This window comes from Triturus cristatus, chromosome 7, assembly GCF_964204655.1.
Source record: "Triturus cristatus chromosome 7, aTriCri1.1, whole genome shotgun sequence".
NCBI classification, from domain to species: Eukaryota; Metazoa; Chordata; class Amphibia; order Caudata; family Salamandridae; genus Triturus; species Triturus cristatus.
In genome coordinates, this window is record NC_140590.1 from 1,781,704,860 (window position 1) to 1,781,725,683 (window position 20,824).

The following is a 20,824-nucleotide window of genomic DNA, read 5'->3' on the forward strand; positions in this document are numbered from 1 at the left end:
TGCCACACGCAGGCCCAAGGACACAGCCCAGGGTGGGGAGGCCACCTTCTCTGGGGCCCTCAGGAGCCCCAGCCGAAGCTCCTGAACCCAGCCAACCAAGGGGAGGCTCCCCAAGCACAACGGAACCCCGTCCCAGGCCTTTGGCAGGGTGGAAGGCCAGGGGATGGGGCCCAGGGCCGGAGCATCCGAACCAGGGCCCAGCGGGTCCCCTGGACACAGCCAGGGCTCCCAGGCTCGGAGGCGCATGTGAAGCATCCCCGGGCCTGCCAGACACCATCACAGGAACCCGGCCACGCAGCAGGACCAAGGACGGAGCCTGGGGTGGAGAGGCCACCCTCCCCGGGGCCCCAGGGAGCCCCTGAACCCAGCCGAGCAAGGGGAAGCTCCCCGGGCATGATGGAGCCCAATCCCGGGCCTTTGGAGGGGCAGCAGGCAGGAGGACGGGGCACAGGGCTGGAGCTCCTGAGCTGGGGCCCGGCAGGGCCCCTGGACCCGGCCAGGGCTCCCGGGGATGGAGGCGAAGGGGAAGCCTCCCCGGGCCTGGGGGACCTTGTACCGGGCACCTTGCCACACAGCAGGACCGAGGACTGAGACTGGGGTGGAGAGGCCACCCTTCCCGGGGCCCCTGGGAGCCCCTGGACCCAGCTGAGCAGAAGGAGGCTCCCCAGGCCCGCAGGACCCCATCCGGGGCAGCCTGCCACGCAGCAGACCCGGGGACGGACCCAGGGCTGGAGTGGCATCCTGGCCCGTCCAGCTGCCGGCTGAGGACCGCTAGGACGAGCGGGGTCCCAGAGTACCCTGTCCCTAGTAATCCGGAGGAAGGCTATCCCCTTTCTGGTAACCTGTACGCACTGTAAGACTGAGGAGATCCTAGGCACAGACGTGCCCAACCTCCTGGAGCCCTGGCTGGGATCAGTGAGGCAAATGAGCCCTCAACGGGACTTTACCGGTGGCCCGGCCATCTGGTCACCCCATTGGAAAGCATTGCGCGTGACCAGATGGCCGAGGGGAAAGGTGCGACCAGATGGCCCATGCAGGGCTCGGGGGGCTCCGCGTCGCGGGGGGCTCGGGGACCCCTGCTGGGCCTCACGCATGGGGAGGACCACCGGAACTCTCAGGCCCGGAAGCCCGGGGGAGGACTGCCCAGGTCCCATGGAGCCTGTCCCGGGCCCTTTGCCACGCCATGGGCTGGAGGAGGGAGCCCCAGGACAGAGGGGAGGTGTTGTCCGGGCATAGCCCATCTGGTCCCCGGCAAAGAACCGCCAGCCCGGGAGGGGTGTTACAGCATACCCTGCCCCTACTTATCTGGAGGAAAGCTACCCCTTTTTCTGGGAACCTGTGCGTACCGCGAGACTCAGGGGACCCTGGGCGTGAATGTGCCCGACCTCCTGGAGCCCTGGCTTGGATTGGGGAGGCAAATGAGCCCCAATCGGGCCTTCCAGGGCAACCCGGCCATCTGGTCACCACATTGGAAAGCATTGCTTGGGACCAGATTGGCGGGACTGAAAGGACTCCCAACTGCCCACCCTGAGCCTTCGTGGTAGGGCACCTGCCTGCCCACGCAGGGCTCAGGTGGCTCTGCGTCCCAGGGGGGCTCGGGCACCCCGGCTGGGCCACAGGCACTGGGAGGACCACCGGAGCTCTCGGGCCCAGACGCCCGGGGAGAACTGCCTGGGAGCCATGGAGCTCATCCCGGGCACTCACTTTGCCATGCCGTGGGCCGGAGGAGGGAGCCCCCGGACGGAGGGGAGGTGTTGTCCGGGCATATCCCATCTGGTCCCCTGCAAAGAACCGCCAGCCCTGGAGGGGTGTTACGGCATACCCTGCCCCTACTAATCCAGAGGAAAGCTACCCCTCTTTCTGGGAACCCATGCACAACGCGAGACTCAGCGATCCCTGAGCGCAAACGTGACTGACCTCCTGGAGCCCTGGCTGGGATCGGGGAGGCAAATGAGCCCCATTGTGAGTTCCAGGACAGCCCGGCCATCTAGTCGCCTCATTGGAAAGTATTGCGTGCGACCAGATGGCTGAGGGGAAAGGTGCAACCAGATGGCCGGGACTTAAAGACTCCCATCTGCCCACTCCGAGCCTTCGCAGTAGGGCTTCCGCCTGCCCATGCAGTGCTTGGGGGCTTCATGTCCCGGGGGGCTCGGGGACCCTGGCTGATCCTCAGGCACAGGGAGGACCAGCAGAGCTCTCAGGCCCGGATGCCTGGGGGAGTACTGCCTGGGACCCATGGAGCCCGTCCGGGGCACTTTGCCATGCCGTGGGCCGAAGGAGGGAGCCCCCGGACAGAGGGGAGGTGTTGTCCGGGCATAGCCCATCTGGTCCCCAGCAAAGAACCGCCAGCCCAGGAGGGTTTTTACGGCATACCCTGCCCCTACTAATATTTATCAATCCAAATTTTGTCCAAATACCAGGAGGCGACATTAGCCTTCTACTGAATAATGGATGGGACTGGTGTGCCCAGCACCATTGCTAGACTAGGAACTTCTCTCACAGGGGAGTCTACTGGCTACAGGTGATGTGACTGTGCCTCCTGTGGAGGGCAGCCCACTACACCTACGAAGTGGCACACAAAACCTATGCCAGGTTAGACTACATTCTAGGGACATCAGCCCTGCAGTCTTGGGCCGTGGTGTTCGAGATCACCCCTTGGTCTCTATCAGACCATGCTGCCCTTGAACTCACATTACAGATTGACACGCACAAATGGTGGGCTGCTCCCTTTTGGATGTGGGACAGTTTACTCCACGAACAGGTCACAGTTCAAAAACTCACACACAGTGAACACAAACTGAGCTACTCTCTGGGAGACTTTGAAGGCAATGGAACGAGGGGAGATCAATGCTACCTCTCCATGAAGAACATGCTGCAGCAGGACCTGGAGTGATAGGCGAGGGATCGCGAGGCCATCCATAAATATACACTGGTACCTGGGTCTGATGGAGACTTGAGGTGACGCGGGCCCAGCTTTGCGGATGTGGATAGAACAGAATACACCATGCTGCCCCTCCAGCATATCTTTTACAGTGGAGGTGACAAATGTGGTACGTTATTGACCCATAAACTCTGAGCTAAGTGCCAGGCTGAAAGGGTCCAAGTAATATAGACAGACAATGGGACCAAGGTCAGAGATGACCCCGGTATAGTGTCAGCCTTTCATGACTTTTACTTTTCCCTGTACACTCCCCAAAGCCTTCAAGCGACAGACGCCTATGAGTACCATTGAGGGGTCCACACCTGGCAGTTAAATAAACAACAGGCTGACTCCCTTGACTCTCCCATCCAAAATGGGGAGGAAATCTCAGCTATCTCTTGGCTAAAACTGTTAAAATGTCCAGGTCCAGTGGGCTTCTCTGTGCTGTTTTACAAAACCCTCTGCCAGAATTGCCCTTACTCTTTAATTTCTTCACTGATACAGGGAAGCTTCCTCACACCATGCTGGAGGCCTCAATCTTGGTCATTCCAAAACCTGGAAAGGTTCCTCGCTGCTGTGGCTCCTGCCATCCCATCTTGCTTATCAACTTAGATGCCAAGTTATACCTGGACATACTGGTGGCTCACCTTAACCCCCCTCATTCCAGACTTGGTGGATACACACCAGTATAGTTTCAACTCCCATCTGCAGTGTGCAGGTAACAAAAGAGAATATGACACCGAGTAGAAAAGGCAGCGTGTTCCATACTGAGAGGTGATGTTCTCAGCAGTAGACGCTGAGAAAGCGTTTGACAGATTTGACTGGCCATGCCAAAAAGCTACTCTGGTCCACTTTGCCTTGGTTCCTGGTTCCTTAGATAGGTTCTTAGTTATTACAGCACCCCCCACCCTTTCAATCCGCTGGAACTGATGGCACAGAGAGTCAGAGATAACCCCCAGATGGCCGGAGTAAAGTTCTGCGGCAACACGCACACCATAGGCTTATATACACACAATCTCATTGTTGTGCATGATGATTCCCAGCACTCCCTGCTAGCCCTCTTGGGGGAACTGGACAGGTTCAGCAAGGTAGCAGGCTTTGGTGTAAACCTCCAGAAATCTAAGGGCCTTAGCCTTTTGGAGCCACCACCTCTCTTATTTGGGGATCAGGATTGTTCCCATGCTGCAGGATACAGTCCCTCTTAACGGTAATGCTCTCCCCTGGCAGATTAGATCAGATCTCACCCAGTCGAGACACTAAGGCCTCTTATGGCTCAGACGTTTAGCTGCCTTAAAAATGACAATTCTTTCTTGTGCCCTGTTCTTGTTTCAAATCCTCCCAGTTGCGCCACCGGTGGAACTGCTCAAGTCCATTGAGGCAGAGCTAAACCACTTTGTCTAGGGAATTAACTGCCCAGATATGCGCCCCGATTTGATTTACATCCCTGTGGGAGAGAAAGGACTGAGGGTCCCAAGTTTTGTTCACTACTATCGAGAAATGCAGCTTCGATTCATGGTGGACTGGAGCTGCCAGGAAACCGAAATTCCAATAAAGCTGACTGGAATGGGGCATAGGGGTCAATGTCACAAGCAGTAACGTATCCCCGGCTTACGCCTGGTCTGAGGGAACTGCAGGTGCTGGATCCTCCCTGGTGTCCTTCAATAGATCTGGCTCCAATGCGGATATTTGAGTGGAGGGTGGGGGACACGGTGGCTTAATGTTGAAGTTGCATAGTTTGAGTTTATATCATCTTTTCTTCTTGTGCTTTTTTTTTGCCTTTGACAATGGCAGCAACCCAGGTGTCTTCAACCTTGCTCGGGATTTGCGTCTTCTTCTAAGTTCATCAAGTGCTTTAGCAATGAGGTCTTGGTCTCCCTCTCATTTATGGCTTTGGGATGCATACTACGATAAGAGCCACAGGTCTTTACATAATTGTCTAACCTAAACATCACAGGCAAATTCTGTGTGGATCATCACAGTCCCTTCACAGTTTAAAACCTGAACGTTTAGGAGGGTGACAATATTACAAAAACTACATCTGAAAAATATTTTGAGACACTATAGAGTCAACAATGTTGATGATCACCTGAGGAGATCCAAACTCCAGATTCAAGTCGATGCCACAGAAAAAAGCAAACTTACATCAATACACCAACAGGGGCACATTATGGAGATGCCTCTTCCACTGCAGAATCAGAGCCAGGGCCCCACCCAGTGTAAAGAGCTTTTAAAAGTTTGAAGCCTTAGATATTAAAAATGTTAGGAATCTGCATGAAGAAGTATCTATTAGACTAATCCCTAGGCACGCCAGATGAAAATCTCCAAAAGTAGATGAGGCATTCAACTCTAGCATCAATATGGAAAAAAATAATTAATTCACAAAGGAATACAATATATTGGTAAAAGTGGTCCTTAAGGGTCAATATACTTAAAATCCTTGGCTCCATAGCTCCATAGAACAACATATTCCATTATTAGCCTTTAAAACCAAACTCAACCATGACAAACTAGATCTCTATAAATATATAAATCTAAAGGTCATTCCCTCAAAAATCAGAACACCTTACAAGACAGATCTTCTAAGTCTGGCAGTGTCATGCTGCAGCCGCATTTGTCCCACTCCAGCCCTGTAATGGTTCCTTCTCAGAAGAGAGCAAATGGAACAATGGAAAAGTGCAGTAGCTTGGTGATCACAGGAGTAGGCAAGTCCACAATGGATAGCGGCAGCTTGGTGGGAATTGCAGAATGCCACTTGGTATGTGCCTGCCAGCACACCAGTGTGGCCTTCCTTTCCTGAATTTGTTCTGCTGGGAACATTCTTGATCTAGTACAGTACACATTGCACAGTGTCTTTGGCCCATGATTGTCTACTACTAGTTCAGGTAAGGAGGAGCCAAGCTAAGACGGTGAACAGACCAGCACTAGTGATGCCATACTTCCCACACCGAGATGATGAAACAGGAATTGTCAGATAGTTTCCTGTCCAACCACTAGAAAAGGAGGAGTTTTCAGATTCAGGCTGACACTGCACAACATTTGGAAAGTTATTTTACATTGTGTTCTTTCTACCCTTGCTTCATTTTTGTTCCAGGTTTCCTTCAGCCATTTTTCCTTTACTTATATTTGAGCTACTCTAAAAGAACCATTTTCTTCATCTCTTCTAGTGATCCATCAGTCAACTTCGTCACCTTCGTCTATGGAGGTTTTTTGCCAACTGGCTTTTTTCTCCCTGGGGTATTTAGTGGAGGTATCCGCTGCTAAGCATTCTCTGTGTCAGCACCACGGTGGCTACTGGAAAGGGTCACCCTTACTTCTAGATGATCAGGTGATTACCGAAAGACCATCCAAGAGTCACAACACATTGCACACTTACTTGTGGGTGCTAAAGTACCGCTACATAAGTACGTACTTGGTGACCTTGCATCCAATTCACTAGAGTTGTAGACAACATAGTAAACATGTACCTCAATAGGAAACACAAGGAGAAGAAAATGTGGAACAAACCTGATGCCTACCTACAACATGTCAAACCACTATAGTACCCGTTTAACCAGTTATTCATCAAAACTAACTAAAAAGGCCCTGAAAAAAAAGAGTTCTGCCCCATTACTGTCCTGACTGCAGCACTAATATTTCTGGTTGCAAAACTTTCCACAAGCTTATCACAACCTTTAACATTAGATACGTCTTGAATCTGCCACAATGCAAATTATGTCAACTTGCTTGTTTCAGCTGCAAAAAGGCTAAATCTGCATTTCAGTTCATGGGGTGAAGTAGCTCTGCTATTGTCACAGCTTATTTTTGCTTAAAACTACATCTGTGTGCCCTGGTTTAGGAATATTCAAACAATTTGATCTTCACTGCATGAAATATAATTCATTATCAACCATATGTTTTATATTTTTTGTGCACGCCACCTCCTGAAGATTTGTGCACTAGCATATTGTAGATGAAAAATATATATATGTATGTATTAATTTAATATTCTTAACTCCACATCTACGTACTTTGAAAGTATATATCATTAAGGCTCATGTAGAGTTAATCATCATAATTCTATACCTTTGCAGTATCATAGTTGAAACTTTTTTGGTCAGATATTTTGGTAAGCCGATTTGGGTAGAAACCTTCCCTACTGCTGGGTTCATACAGCCATTAAGTTCTTTATGGCCCTTTTGAGATAGCAGCCATTCTGTAAAATCTCCACCATCAAGGAAAGAACATTATAAATGTATATTAATTTTATAGTGATATATACAATACAGATTTTGCAGAAATGTGTCGAGCACATTGCTTGCCATGTAGTGCTAGCTAGGGGTGGTTGGTGAACTCCACTCTACCAGAAGAGGTTGAAGTTTTGCCAACTCTGCGCTCTGTAGGGAGCATGGGGTTTGGCAAAAAATGTCTATTCCGCAACATGGTGAAGTTTGCCCCTGCCGCCCACTCCTACTTCCAATAGTGCTGAGACAGGCTCAGCTTTAAACCACCTAATGTGAGCATCAAATTTTATCGCGGTGCACCATGCAATATGCACAGCAGTTCTCTTTCTGTAAATGGTACACATATGTAGTGGGGCTGCAGCCACAGCCCTGCCTCTTTACAACCTCTGAGCACAGGTATGAACGCACCTCACATACTTATGATCTGTACATGGTGCACATTAAATGATTCAACGCAAGAAGGAGGTGCTACATCAGCCTTAATGGTCCTCCTGACAGCTGAGACCCGACAAGCCATGAAGTTTGGTATTACGGAGTAAATTTTCCTGTGTGTACACAGCCCATTCTTCACTGACAGCCCTTCAAGCTACTCATTGTTTCACACCTTGAAAAAGCCATTCCCAAGCAAATGACTGTATCCACCCTTTGAGAGACAAATTCCAACCTACTCACTATATCCTGCTGACGGACACGTTTCAGCCATCCTCGATTCCCGATGGACAACACCATGGACACACCTACGGACCAAGCGCTGCAGCCACTTCTGGGCCAGGCATTTTAGATAAAATTAACAGCCCCTCTGGTGACATCAAAAAGGGTGACCGTCACTTATAGAGCTCCCCAAGGTAGTAGCCTACAAGGGATTTTCACTTACAGCAGGTAGAGGAAGGGGCCTGGGTTCGAATATAACCAGATGTCGTTGGGACACCTGAGGGCTTTGGAGACGGAAGCAGAGAATTAATAAAAGACCTGGGTAAATGGAGGGAAGCGGGGGGTAGGAGTAGGGGGTAGCCTGCTGTGCACATAGCAGCCTAGAAGCCCGCCAACTCAATTTGAGAGCCCCCCTCACTGTCTTAGAGTCTGGTGCAGGGAAGTGAGGGCCATCAGAGGTTATGTCATTGTGTCTCTGAGAAATACCCTAGTCCTTTCTTTTGCCAAGTGGAAGGTGATATCTGACACTTCCTGCATCGACCCCCAGGTCATGACATCACTCCCCGGCTCCATCCAGTCAAAGGGGAGCAGCATGGGATTTGGGAATGCAAGAGTAAGACCAAAGGTGTGGGATCCCGGCCCAGGGCTGCGGCGGCATGCTTTTCTGTGCACAGGCTGTATAAAAGGTGAGCAATGCAAATTTATACATTGTTACTGTTCAATTTTGTATTTTTTTAGTGTAGGGCGGAGGGGAACTCTGCAGATTTCCATGGAGTTTTTATGCAACTCTGCGGAATTTTGTGTAGTGCAACTCCGCTCACTGATAGTGCTAGCCATTCAACAATTGCCTCAAGATACTTGATGCTGGACTTGGCCTTTCTAGCAAGTGCTAAAGTGCTTGTGCCCTCTCCTTAAAACATGGTAATATTGGTTTACAAAAAAATGGCACATTTAATTTACTTATAAATCCCAAGTAAAATGGCAACATGTGTACCCAGGGCCAGCAAAGTAAATACTGCTAGTAGGCCTGTAGCATTGACTGTGCCACCCATTTAATTATCACTTCAAACCTGTCTCAGGCCTGCCATTGCAACTGGTGTGTGTGTGTGTAGTGTTAAACTTGCCATTTCTACCTAGCAAAGTAAACCTTTTTGACAGGAAAACACTTTTCTTTTTAATGTATGTGAGTCACCCCTAGGTTCGATCATTGACATCCCAGACACCAGGGTCCAATGTATATAAAAAGTAGGACATGTACTTTTAAGTTTTACACATCCTGGTAGTGAAAAAACTCTTAAATGTAATTGTCATTACTGCAAGGTCTTCCTCTCTCAAAGAATAATATTGGAGATACATGATTGCATTTTATATGTGTAACTTCCAAATGGGAACAGGTAAGCATTTCATATTTTGGTTTCTCTGGAATTGTAATGACAAACTCTATCTTATGGTGAAGTCAGATTTCAAGTTGCAATTTTGAAAAAGCCACTTTTATAAATGTGGCATTTCTTGCTTTAGCCATTTGATGCCTGCAGACTACCTCTGGGGCACATGACTAGGTGAATTTGACAGCTGGGCTGTATGTATTCCTCCTAGCTAGCCACACACAATGGGGAGCTTAAGAGTGACTGGAATGGCCATCACTGTTAGCATGAGAGGGGGGAGCTGGGAATAGCCCCACTTACTCTTGAATAGTCTGTGTCCTGCCTCCACACAATGGGCTGCATACTCCATATAGTTTGCCTGGAACCAGGAAGGCATGGTACCTGTGAATTAAAGGCATGACTCTAGCAGCTTCTCCCCACTTCAAAGGCACAACTGGGTATAAAAGCTCAACCTCTTATGCCAAATCTTCAGTACACTTCTGAACCTGCGGCTACTCTGCCAGAAAGAAGGTCTGCTGTGCTGCTGAAAGGACCGCCACACTGCTGGCCTGCTGCTCTGAAGGACTGCTGTCCCACTGTTCTGACCTCCTGCCTGCTGCCTTATTGCTTGGGTGAGAAGGACTTGACCTGCATTTCTCGAACCCAGAGTGACTGGCTTCCTGATCGGAAGCCTCAGGGATACAACATGCTTCCAACAACATTTAACCTGCACCTGGACTCTGCATATGGGAGTTTACCCTGCCCAGTGATGCCACTCTAGTCCTGGATCATTGGAAGTGGGCTTAAGGTGCTCTGCCGGCCTCTGTGGATGCAGTTGTACGATGCATCTCCTCTGCTGAGCGGGGCAAACCTGAGCAGAAATGACGCATTACCGCTACTGCGTAGATTGGACCTGTCGCAAAAACCTGCATCACAGCCCATCAGAGCAACCACTGTACGACATATCCTCAGAGCAGGCCTTTACACCCCTCATCTACCGCAGCCTCAATAACGATGACGGACAAGCCTAACTAGGTCCCAGTAGCCGGGCCTCACTCCATAGCGGCTCACCTGAGCTTGTGACTTTGTCCAGGTCCAGTGAGTCCCGATATCCAGAGTTGGCACTTTGTGCTTTTTTTGTATATTTTCACAAAAATTTCCAAAATTGAATATCTCCAGTTTTACTGATTGGATTTCTGTCATTTTTTATTTGTTTTATTATTGAAAGAAAATGTATATTCTTCTAACGTGGTGTGGTATGCATTTTGTGTGGTGTTTTCACTCTAATATCTTTGAAGTGCTGCACAAATATGTTACACATTGCCTTTGAGCTTAGACTGACTGCACTGTGCCAAGCTACCAGAGGGATGAGCACAAGTTAATTTAGGAATGGCTTGTGCCTTACCCTGACAAGGATTGTGGTTGCTGCTTGACCAGGGCTCACACCCAGTTAACCAACAACCCAATGTGTTTAATATGAGATACAAGGTTTGTACATGAAGAAATATAGGTGTGAGCCAGGCCCAAGGTGAGCTTCCTAGAGATCAGTGTATGGCTACCATAGTGGCCATCCATAAACCTGTCAAACCCATTGCAGAGTGCGCATCATATCGGCCGATATCGCTGATTAATGCAGAGGCCAAGATTTTGGCCAAAACATTGGCGCTCCGATTGACCCCCTACCTCACTAAATTGGTCCACCCAGAAAAATCGGGATTCATGCCGGGAAGGAATACAGCTTTGTACCTTAGGCGCCTACATAGCATCTTGGGACAAAAACATACAATATGGGAGGATGCAGTGGTCCTGTTTCTTGATGCGAAAATGGCCTTTGACTCCGTGGAATGGGCGTTTCTTTTCACTGACCTCCAACATCTGGGCTTTGGGTCTAAATTCTGTCCCTGGGTTCGCCTACTGTATGCTAACTCTATCGCACATGTGGTGACTAATGGACATATCTCACAGGAATTTTCTCTGGGACGCTGGACGCGACAGGGATGTCCGCTGTCGCCACTTCTGTTCGCACTAGTCCTGGAATCATTGGCTGCTTGGATTAGGGGAGACTCAATAATCTGGGGTTTGAGATGGACGGAGAGATGGGAGGATCGCATCTCCCTCTACGCAGATGACGTCCTGGTATATATAGCTTCCCCCACGTGATCCATTCATGAACTACTAAACATCTGTGAAGTGTTTGGGATGGTATCAGGGTACGCAATTAATTGGGAGAAGTCTGTACTATATATTCTGCATGGAACACATCCCAAACTACCTAGAGGTTGCACAGTCAGGGTAGTAACAGAAAGCTTTAAGTACCTAGGGATACATGTAACGTCTGACCCAGACAAATTTGAGGCGCTCAACCTTCAAGCACCACTACAGAGGCTGAGGCGAGATATCAAACATTGGAAAGCGTTACCGCTCACCCTACTGGGCAGAGCAGCACTTTTTAAAATGATGGCACTACTCAGATTTCTTTATGCCCTACACAACATGCCCTACTGAGTCCCTGAATCCTATTTTAGAGCAATAAACTCGGAAGTCACTAATCTCCTCTGGGATAGCAAACCCGCAAGAGTGGCCGCGAGAAAACTGATTAGAAGCTGGTACGACAGGGGTGTCGCTCAATCCGATGTCCGGGCATATTACTGGGCCTTACAACTGACAGTAATCAATCAGTGGATTCATGCACCTGACACTGACCCTGCGTATCGCTTAGACAGAGTAGCTCAGGGAATGGGAAGAGTCAATAGGGTACTCTACAATAAACAGAACACATTAGACCTCCTGGGACCAACAGCGCACACGGTTCATGTTTGGCACACTGTGACACGGCACCTGGGATGGGCTGACAAACTTACACAATACACCCCAATATGGGACACTGGCAGGCTAGGTACACTGGGAAAGAGCAAGGGGTTTCAGAAGTGGGACCTGAAAGGGAACTCCTGGCTGGGTAATCTCTGGAAAGAGGGAAAGATCGTTACCTTTGCCTACCTGCAGGAACAATATGAAATGGCTCCCATTGAAATGTTTCGATACATGCAGGTTAAATATGCACTGGAAGCAGCTATTCCAGCAGAGGAGGTACTCCCTGAATCATCTCCTTAGAGGACAAAAGGTTGACAAACCACTTAGACAAGAAAGCAATTTCTCTTACATACCGGAAAATTAAAATTATTAACAATCAAACGGACCCCCTGGTACTACTCCGGGCCATATGGCAGGCAGAGATGGGGGACCTGGATGACACCAACTGGCAGGAGGCGATTGCATCACCCAGAGAGGTAGCGGTCTCCTCTAGGCTGCTCCCGACACAGCTCAAAATACTACATAGGACCTACTACACAAGGGTGACAATGCATAAGATAGGTAGAGCCACTGACCCGTGCTGTGTGCGTCAATGTGACATACTAGGCACATTCTATCACACTCTGTGGGAGTGTCCACTGATTACACTATACTGGACAGCAGGGATGGATACTAACACAGCGGTCAGCGAGAACCCATTCCCACCTGACCCCAAACGTTGTCTATTAAATATATGGGAACCAACGGATCTCAACCACACAGACTGAAATTGGGCAACAATAGGGATGATGATAGCTAAGCAGAATATAGCTCAGAAATGGGGGGTGGCACAAGCCCCAACCCTGGCAAAGTGGTGCAGAGATATGGACATGATCATGGTGGCTGAGAAAGCTACGTACATTCACAGAGGGTGCCCCAAGAAATGGGAGAAAGTATGGGGCAAATGGAATACCTATAGAGGACATATATGTGCCCCCCCTGTCATAGATTGAGACTCAGAAGATGAGGTATAAAAATCACAACTGCGTATAATTGTATATCACTGTACACAATGCTGATTGATGAGACACTGTCAATGTAATATCTCCTTAATGAGAAATGTAATTGCAGATCTTGTTATATATATAATAAAAAACTTTTTTTTTTTTTAAATGTAGGTGTGGAAGATACGGAAATGGGGAGGGAAACAAGAATAAGAGAGCAGGACAGTATCTTAACATAGAAGAGATTTGACATAATTGGATACAGTGAATTAAGGAGTACAGAGCAAAAATTAGAGGTCACCATAAAAATGTAAGCCAATGAGTAGGGTGATCAGGCATCTGTCCAACAGAAGGGAACCCAAATGGTACTTAGTGGGTTTACTTCCCATGACTCTCCAAGACAAAAAAAATGAGTATGGAAACAGAATTTAGAATGACACCAGGCCAAATCTTGCATGAATGGTGAGAGTGGCAGGTTATCAAACAAATTAACATGTTTTATTTAATGACTGGTGCAACTTTGGCTTTATAGTTACTCATAATAATTTCTGAAAACATATTTTCATCCCCACACACAGCTCAAAATCATCCTCTTTTCATGGTACATTCTGCTGTGAGACTGAGAAAAGTCTTAGGTGAAACCTTTTGAAAGAATAGATGGATCCTCTGACTCATGCAACAACCTCTGAAATGATAGTATTTCTCAAATTCAGAATTCTTTCTGCTGCCTTTTCCTGCAAGTGTGCACAGATGTTTTTTAGGTCACATATGAATCGTGTATCTTCTTATGGCCATGCGTAGTGATGTTGTAAGGCCCCAACATTAAAACATTTCTATTAGTATACATGGTTAGGAATATATTTGTGGGGCTCAGTGTACAGCTGAACTTGAGGGACACTGTGTTTTTCTGTAGCTCATTTGACTGTGTCCAAAGTAATTGAGGCTCTTTTCCTTTGCTCTCTTTCTGTTTTTAAGTGGTTGCAAGATATTTGAAGGCAAAGGGACAGATGTACTAAAATGCTGGTAGAAAATTGTGATATAAAAGTGTGCTCCGACGTTTGCAGCCAGCCTTTAATTTTGTGATGCAATCTACATACTAGCACTCGGCACCTATAGAACGACCTGTCAAAAGAGGAATAACTAGGTAGGTTGCTATATGCAACCCATGTGATTGACTATAAATATAAGGATGGTGGCCCTCAGGGAACAGAAGAATAACAAGCCTCAGTTTGCATTCCAAAATTGGATTAATTTATTTTAAAGCAGCAGTGTTCTTTAACAAAACTGTTGCTGCTTAAAAAAAATATCTCCAATTTATGAAATAATCTGGGGTGTAGGAAGAGGTCTCCAGGACCATTGCTAGTCTGCTGATACCTTTCTCAAAGGGAAGGAGTCACAGCATGGACGTCGGTTCACCAATTTGCCAGGGGTACCAGAAGTAACATCACCTGCCTTTACCTTTGATGACATTGTTGGACGTGACATCACATATGGGAGCAATACTAGTAGTGATGTCATGTGACTTTTGCATTTTGGTTGCTACAGAGACCCGGGGTCACTAGAACAATTGCTACGGGTCGCAAGGGAGAGCTCAAGGGTTGCAACTGCGACCACCGGTGACACCTAAATGGCATCCATGGGTCGCAGGAGAGTCCTTTCCTCATTGCAAACCGGTGGCCAGCTTCTTTATCCGTACCTGATCCCCATTTTCACTCACAATTGTGATTGCTAAATATTGATACATACCATTCGAAATTGCAATTTTGAAGGAACAACCCTTTCACACTCCTTGCTAATTGTGATTTCATATGGGTCAGTAAACCCAATTTGCAAGTTGATTTTTTGACTTGTAAAATGGGTTTAATACATATCAAAAAGTCATTCCAATTTTGCAGACGCAAATTATGTGAATTTGCAAATCTGAGGATTCGGACGTGCAAATTAGCTTTTGACATTTAACCCACAGTTGATTGTTGAAGCAAACAGTCAGCTGGCAATATTCTTTTCATGCTGTTTACTAATGGCAAATGAGAGTATGATTTTTTTAAATGAACTTACAAATGTTACATTGGGACGTCCTAATGTGTTGTAGGTGCACACCGTCTGCAACTCATCTCCCTGTAAAGAGAGAATACAAAAATTGCATATTACTAAATCTAGACATACTTTTTGAAGAATTCAGTGGGTATATGCAGTAAAAAGACGGATTTATTTCAAGTTTGATGAGCAACTGGTCATACTAACAGGGCAAAGGGGGTTATAACCTCAACCACCTTCCAGACGACATCTCTAAATATTGAGAGATCTCCTCCTTCCTGGTGAAGATCTCTGTGGCTTCCTGGCAGTTCCTCTGAAGGAACTGCAAGTTTGCTGAATGGTTGCAATGTTTTGTGCTCATCAAACTTTTTGTCTTTTCAAAAACAGTTCAACTAAATGCTTGGTTTTTCCAAAACAAATGCAAAAGCAGAATTAAAATAGGTCAGACAGTTTGAGGTACTTAGGCCAATGGCCAATGTCTGTTGGAACTTTGGTCTGTTTGGGCTTTTGGTCTAAACTTTCCATTGGCAGAGCCATCTAGGGCACTACCAGCGGAAACATGATGGTTTATTCAACTACAAATAGACCGTCAGTTTGGCAGAGATAGCAATACTCAACATGTGTCCATGACAAGCTGTCTGCAAACTCTAAATAACCTCTTGATTATTGATCCTGTGGAGAACTTAGTGATGATTCAACATTATTCATAACAGACAGAAATAAATGGTGCAGAAGAGGTGTATGTATGTGCATACATAATCGGTACTACAAAGAACAAAAAGTTCAATACCAACACAGAAGTTGGGATTCAGGTCTGGAGCTTTTATAAAATTACAGTTGGGCCTATCCTTTTACGTGCGGAGTCTCAAACTCGAGTGTGGAGTCTCTGCAATCGTAAAATAACTTTAGTAAATCTGGGATTGTGTAAACTCCGTGGGTGGATGCACAAGAACACCCATGCTCCACCCATGAGACGCCTTGCTGCGGTACATTTCTTTAGAAAGTCACACAAGGTGGTGCAAATCACCCTTGCATCACTTTGTAAATATCTAATAGCATTTTGCTTCATGGTTGAGCCATAAAGGTGGAGCAACCATGACTCAAAATGTCAGTGAATCTGGCCCAGGACATTTTTTTCTTTAAAGCAGCACCAATTCCTTTAAGGAACATTAGTTGCTTTAAAAAAAAGTATCCCTGTTGGGAAATCAACCACAGGACTAGTGGCTTGCTGTTGCTTAAAGGACACCATCTCTGTTATTCGTAGCCTATCACAGAGGGTTACAAATAGTGAGCTGTCTAATCAATATTGATTCACTCAGTCATTTTGCAACCCCCAAAGACTTCAGATTTTACAATGTGACCTAGTAGTAGATGGACACGCTGCAAATTCACAGGCAGATCACAAAATGTTGGTGCACAGTTTGCAATCACCTTTTATGACCTGTCCCTTAATATTTATGGAACATATAGTCTGTAAGGTTCTATTCATTTCAGTTGTTAATATTTTATTTGGCAGATATGTATAATTAGGAACTGATCTAGTAAAATACTTTAAAATAAATTAATTCAGCATATTGGATTGGCTGACAAACTTGTTAAGAATCAATGTAATTGTGGAATGTAATACCAAAGGAGACCCCTTAAGCAGTGTGTCCCAGATGAACTAGTTCAGTAATAACAACAGTTCATTCAGTCTCAGGTAATGCACTTACCATTTTGATGGGCATGATTGCAGGAATGTATCTTGTCTCTTGTAGGCTGAAGTCGTAGGACATATCTCGGCCCAAGAATCCCATCTGGGTTCCATTTCTTGAAGATATGAAAGGCTGTTAAGAACTTTCTCGTTTGTAAAACATGTTCAAAATATTATATTTGGGCTGGATTTAAAGGAATTTTCCCCTTAGATTTAGACAGGCTTTGGCTCCAAAAAGACAGATATAATAAATAGGACCTCTAAATGTGATACCACAGATTTTCTATCATGAAATTTATATTTGGGAATTCTCTTACACCTGCTCTTGAAGGGAGTGCCTACACGTGATGTACCCCCACAAGTTCAGATCCGATCAGCATGACCCAGATACCATTCAGCAACATGCAGTCCCATGAGAGACACTAACTTACATAGCATAACAAAACCTCTCAGACAATAATATTTGGAATCTGAACTTTCAGGCCCAGTTATGTTTGCCCCTTGATTGCTGATAACCTACTCATATGTGTATGGAACAAGCAGACACAGACTTGCTCGTTCCAACAGCAAATCTATTTCTTAGGAAATCAAATCATGAGAAAGTATTCCTCTCCTGTCCACTGTCAAATTATGTGTTGCTGACCAATAATCCAAGACCACTTGTTTTGATTATTCAAGAAGCATTTACGATATTTTATGTACATTCTTGAATAAAGAGTTTTATGTAACTGATTCTTCTAACCAATACAGCATCACGTAGCTTTTTTAGTGGCTTGGACTGGTAACAGAAACACAAGAAACAGTGAAATCCTTTTGAGGTCTGTATTGTGAGAATCAATTGTAAATGCAAACGATAATCAAAAAATATATACAAATACTTATTGGTGTGTCACTATTTTCCTATTGACCAGAAGCTTTACTAATCACCCTTGGAGTTGGCACCACACCACAGCTTTGCTTACCTGTACTGAACCACCTGTACCGCTGTTCCAGCTAGGTGAGTATGGAGGAGGTTAGCAAACACCTGCATATCTGGAATCACCTTGTCTGTCACCTACAACAATAAAAGACACAACTTTTCAGGGAACATTGCTGCACATCAGAAATCCTGCTTCAAGCTGCTCCCAAAACCTACTGCTCATAGACTGGTGTGTGCTGGAACAAGGAACATCTCAGAGAGTGATTGGGATGGATGAAAACTTTTGGGTCAAAGAGAGAAAGGCGCATTTGACCATTTCCCCTCTGTATTTGAGCATGATTTTTATGAATATAATTAACTTCCACTGGATGGGGGGCTATGGATCAATCTAAAAGCATGAAACTCATTTACCCAATTCCGAGAGGTAATTCAATGGTTGGAGTTTGCCATGTACACAGATTTACGGCCATGCATGAGCTTACATTTTTCTGCATAAATGCAATTCAAACGCTGCAGGCTGAGACTTGTACCAGTGGAAGGGGTTTGTGCTCTCGCCTTCTGAGGAAATGGGGACAAGTATGACTCAAAATTGGGTCATATAGTTCTACTGGCAACATTTCAGGTATAAATCTGCCAAATATAGTTCTACATTGCATAGGTGTAGATCTCTGCACAAGCTCGTCTGCGCCCGTCCGTGCCCGTCCGTGCCCGTCCGCGCCCATCCGCGTCCAACCAGGACCAGGAGCCAGGGATGCTGCCAGACACTCTTAATATAGTAAGTTACTCTGATCAGTCCCTACATGCACTCAAGCCCAAAGCCACCAAACCGCCATGCCCCCAAATTTGCCCAGACAATGAGGTGGGGTGCTGCCCTACATGTAGATTCAGGCTCACTAAACTGCAAGTAGAAAGAGATAAAAGGCCTTGGGTCAAAAACTGGAACCTAACACTCCTCAACTGTAGCCCCCTCACCAGCCACAAGCACAAACTATGCTCACCGATCATGGAGCAACAAATCAATGTCTTGTTCCTAAAGGAAACATGGCTACATGATAGTTCCATGTCAGATGTCATTCAAGCGCTCCCCCCAGGATATTCGATATGCAGGAAGGAAATAATGCACAAGGGAAGGGGGCATTGTGATTATTCTAAGAGACACATTAAGATGCACATACTAAGCCCTACCCATCCCTGACTGCGAACATCTCGCTTTCACTATATATTTGACAGCAACAACTTCTTTCTCAGCTCTATTGATCTATAGACCTCCAGGTCCATTCAAATCCCTCTGTGAAGCCCTCCCAGAGACAGTAGCCAGCCTTGCGATGGGAAAAAATTATTTCTCACTTCTTGGTGATTTAACTAATCACTAATCACTAATCACTAATCACTAATCACTTTGAAGGGTTAAATAATGCAACCATCACAAACATGTTACATGATCTCGCAAACCTATAACTGACTCAGAAAGTAAAAGTGGGACGCATACTAAAGGGCACCTTCTTGACCCAGTGTTCAGCAACAACTCTAACAAAAAAATTGGACCGCCACGTCCACTGGTCAGGACAACCATGCCTTAATTCCATTCACAATGGAAGGCACCCCGCCCCATCGGTCTACACAACCACAACAAACCTTGGCAACAGATGGGCAAAACTGAATAAGGAAAACTGGGAGAATTTACTAGCCGCAACCAAATCTTTTGTTGAAAGCCACCCAGAACTTCAGTAGATGAATGACTAAGGAACTCACTAGATTAAGTCACACCCATCTCAACAATAAAGGTCATAAAAAATGAAAGGTCAGCACCATGGTTCAAAAGTAACTTAGTATTCTTTAAAAACAAACTGTAAAGTCATTGAAAGAAACTGCAGTAAAATGTATGATAACTTAAAAGACTCCTATAGGATAGCCACCAGACACTATCACCAAGAAATTAAAAGTGTGCAGGCAGTATATTATGAATCCTCAATTTCAAAAGCAGCCAGTGCTCGCAGGAAGATTTTTTCCATAGTTAAGCCACTCACTATTCTGAAAGATGAAAACTCGCTGCCCACTCCCACCACAGCTGGCATAATGAACTAGCAGCCTATTTTCAAGACAAATTGGAAGATATTTATAGTAACCTACAACAGACTAGAAGCTCATTGGCAAAACTTTCAGATATTCAGGCCTCACAGGAAAGGAGAACTTCTCTCTCTAGCTTCTCGCATCATGATGGAGTCACTCCTTGACCTTCTGGAAAAAGTAAAATATAGTTCCCCACTGGACCCGGCACCACCACACATCCTCGCTGCTTCATCTATCTCTCTCAACTTGAATAGTTACCCAAGCATGGAAGCATGTAGTGGTTAAAACTAATCGGTAAGTACTCACCCCCCCAGTGACGTACCTTCGCTGCTATTTTATTATTCACCCTAGTTCTCGTACTAAAGTTCTACTGGTCTATTTTCTCTCTAGATTTTAACCAGTATTTCCTCGCTAATAAGCAAACTATACGAAGCGCTTCCATCAGTGCACGAGTGGATTCAATTTCTTAACTCCACCTTATTAAACACAGTGAGAACTGTAAAGTTCTAGCAATCCGTAAGTGAGTACCTAATCTCATATTAATTTACCAACATCCCATTCTTGTGAAGTAGTGCATTATATTCCCCGTTTTGATTCATTCCTAGGTGGACGCTCCATCACGCTAACCTATCTTCATAATGGTTCCTTGATAAATACCTTTGGCTTTGGAACCATATCTAAACATATGAATATCCTGGTTTTTAAAATAAATACGCCGGTAGCGTTACATTCTGTAGTCGGGATTAAAACTAATCGGTAAGTATTCGTCCCCCCAGTGAGGTACCTTCGCTGTCATTTCATTATTCACCTTAGTTTTCTTACTAATGGGCTGCTGATGTATTTTCTCTCCAGATTTTAACCAGTATCTTCTCGCTAACAAACAGACCATACGAAGCGCTTCATTTAGTGCACGAGTCGACTCAATCTCTTAACTCCACCCTATTAAATATAGTGAGAAGTGTGGAGTTTTAGTAATCCGCAAGTGAGTAACTGACTTCATATTAACTTATCCAACATCCCATCCTCACAAAGTAGTGCATCATATTCCCCGCTTTGTTTCACCACTAGGTGGACGTTCCATCATGTTAACCTGCCTACACTACTGTTCTTTGATAAATACTTTTGGCTTTGGATTCATATCTAACCCTATGAACAC

At 45.9% G+C, this 20,824-nt stretch overlaps 1 protein-coding gene across 1 annotated transcript in view; it reads right to left on the reverse strand.

The window, feature by feature from the left end:
• The window catches only part of LOC146813096 (putative DBH-like monooxygenase protein 2), a 334,342-nt gene that overhangs the window by 107,261 nt on the left and 206,257 nt on the right, over window positions 1-20,824 (reverse strand). The window contains exons 8-10 of the mRNA XM_085620074.1: window positions 17,642-17,733; window positions 16,699-16,795; window positions 15,008-15,067 (exon numbers count right to left, since the gene is read on the reverse strand). Coding sequence (XP_085476200.1) covers window positions 15,008-15,067; window positions 16,699-16,795; window positions 17,642-17,733 — 249 coding nt within the window. The remainder of the gene's footprint in view (window positions 1-15,007; window positions 15,068-16,698; window positions 16,796-17,641; window positions 17,734-20,824) is intronic.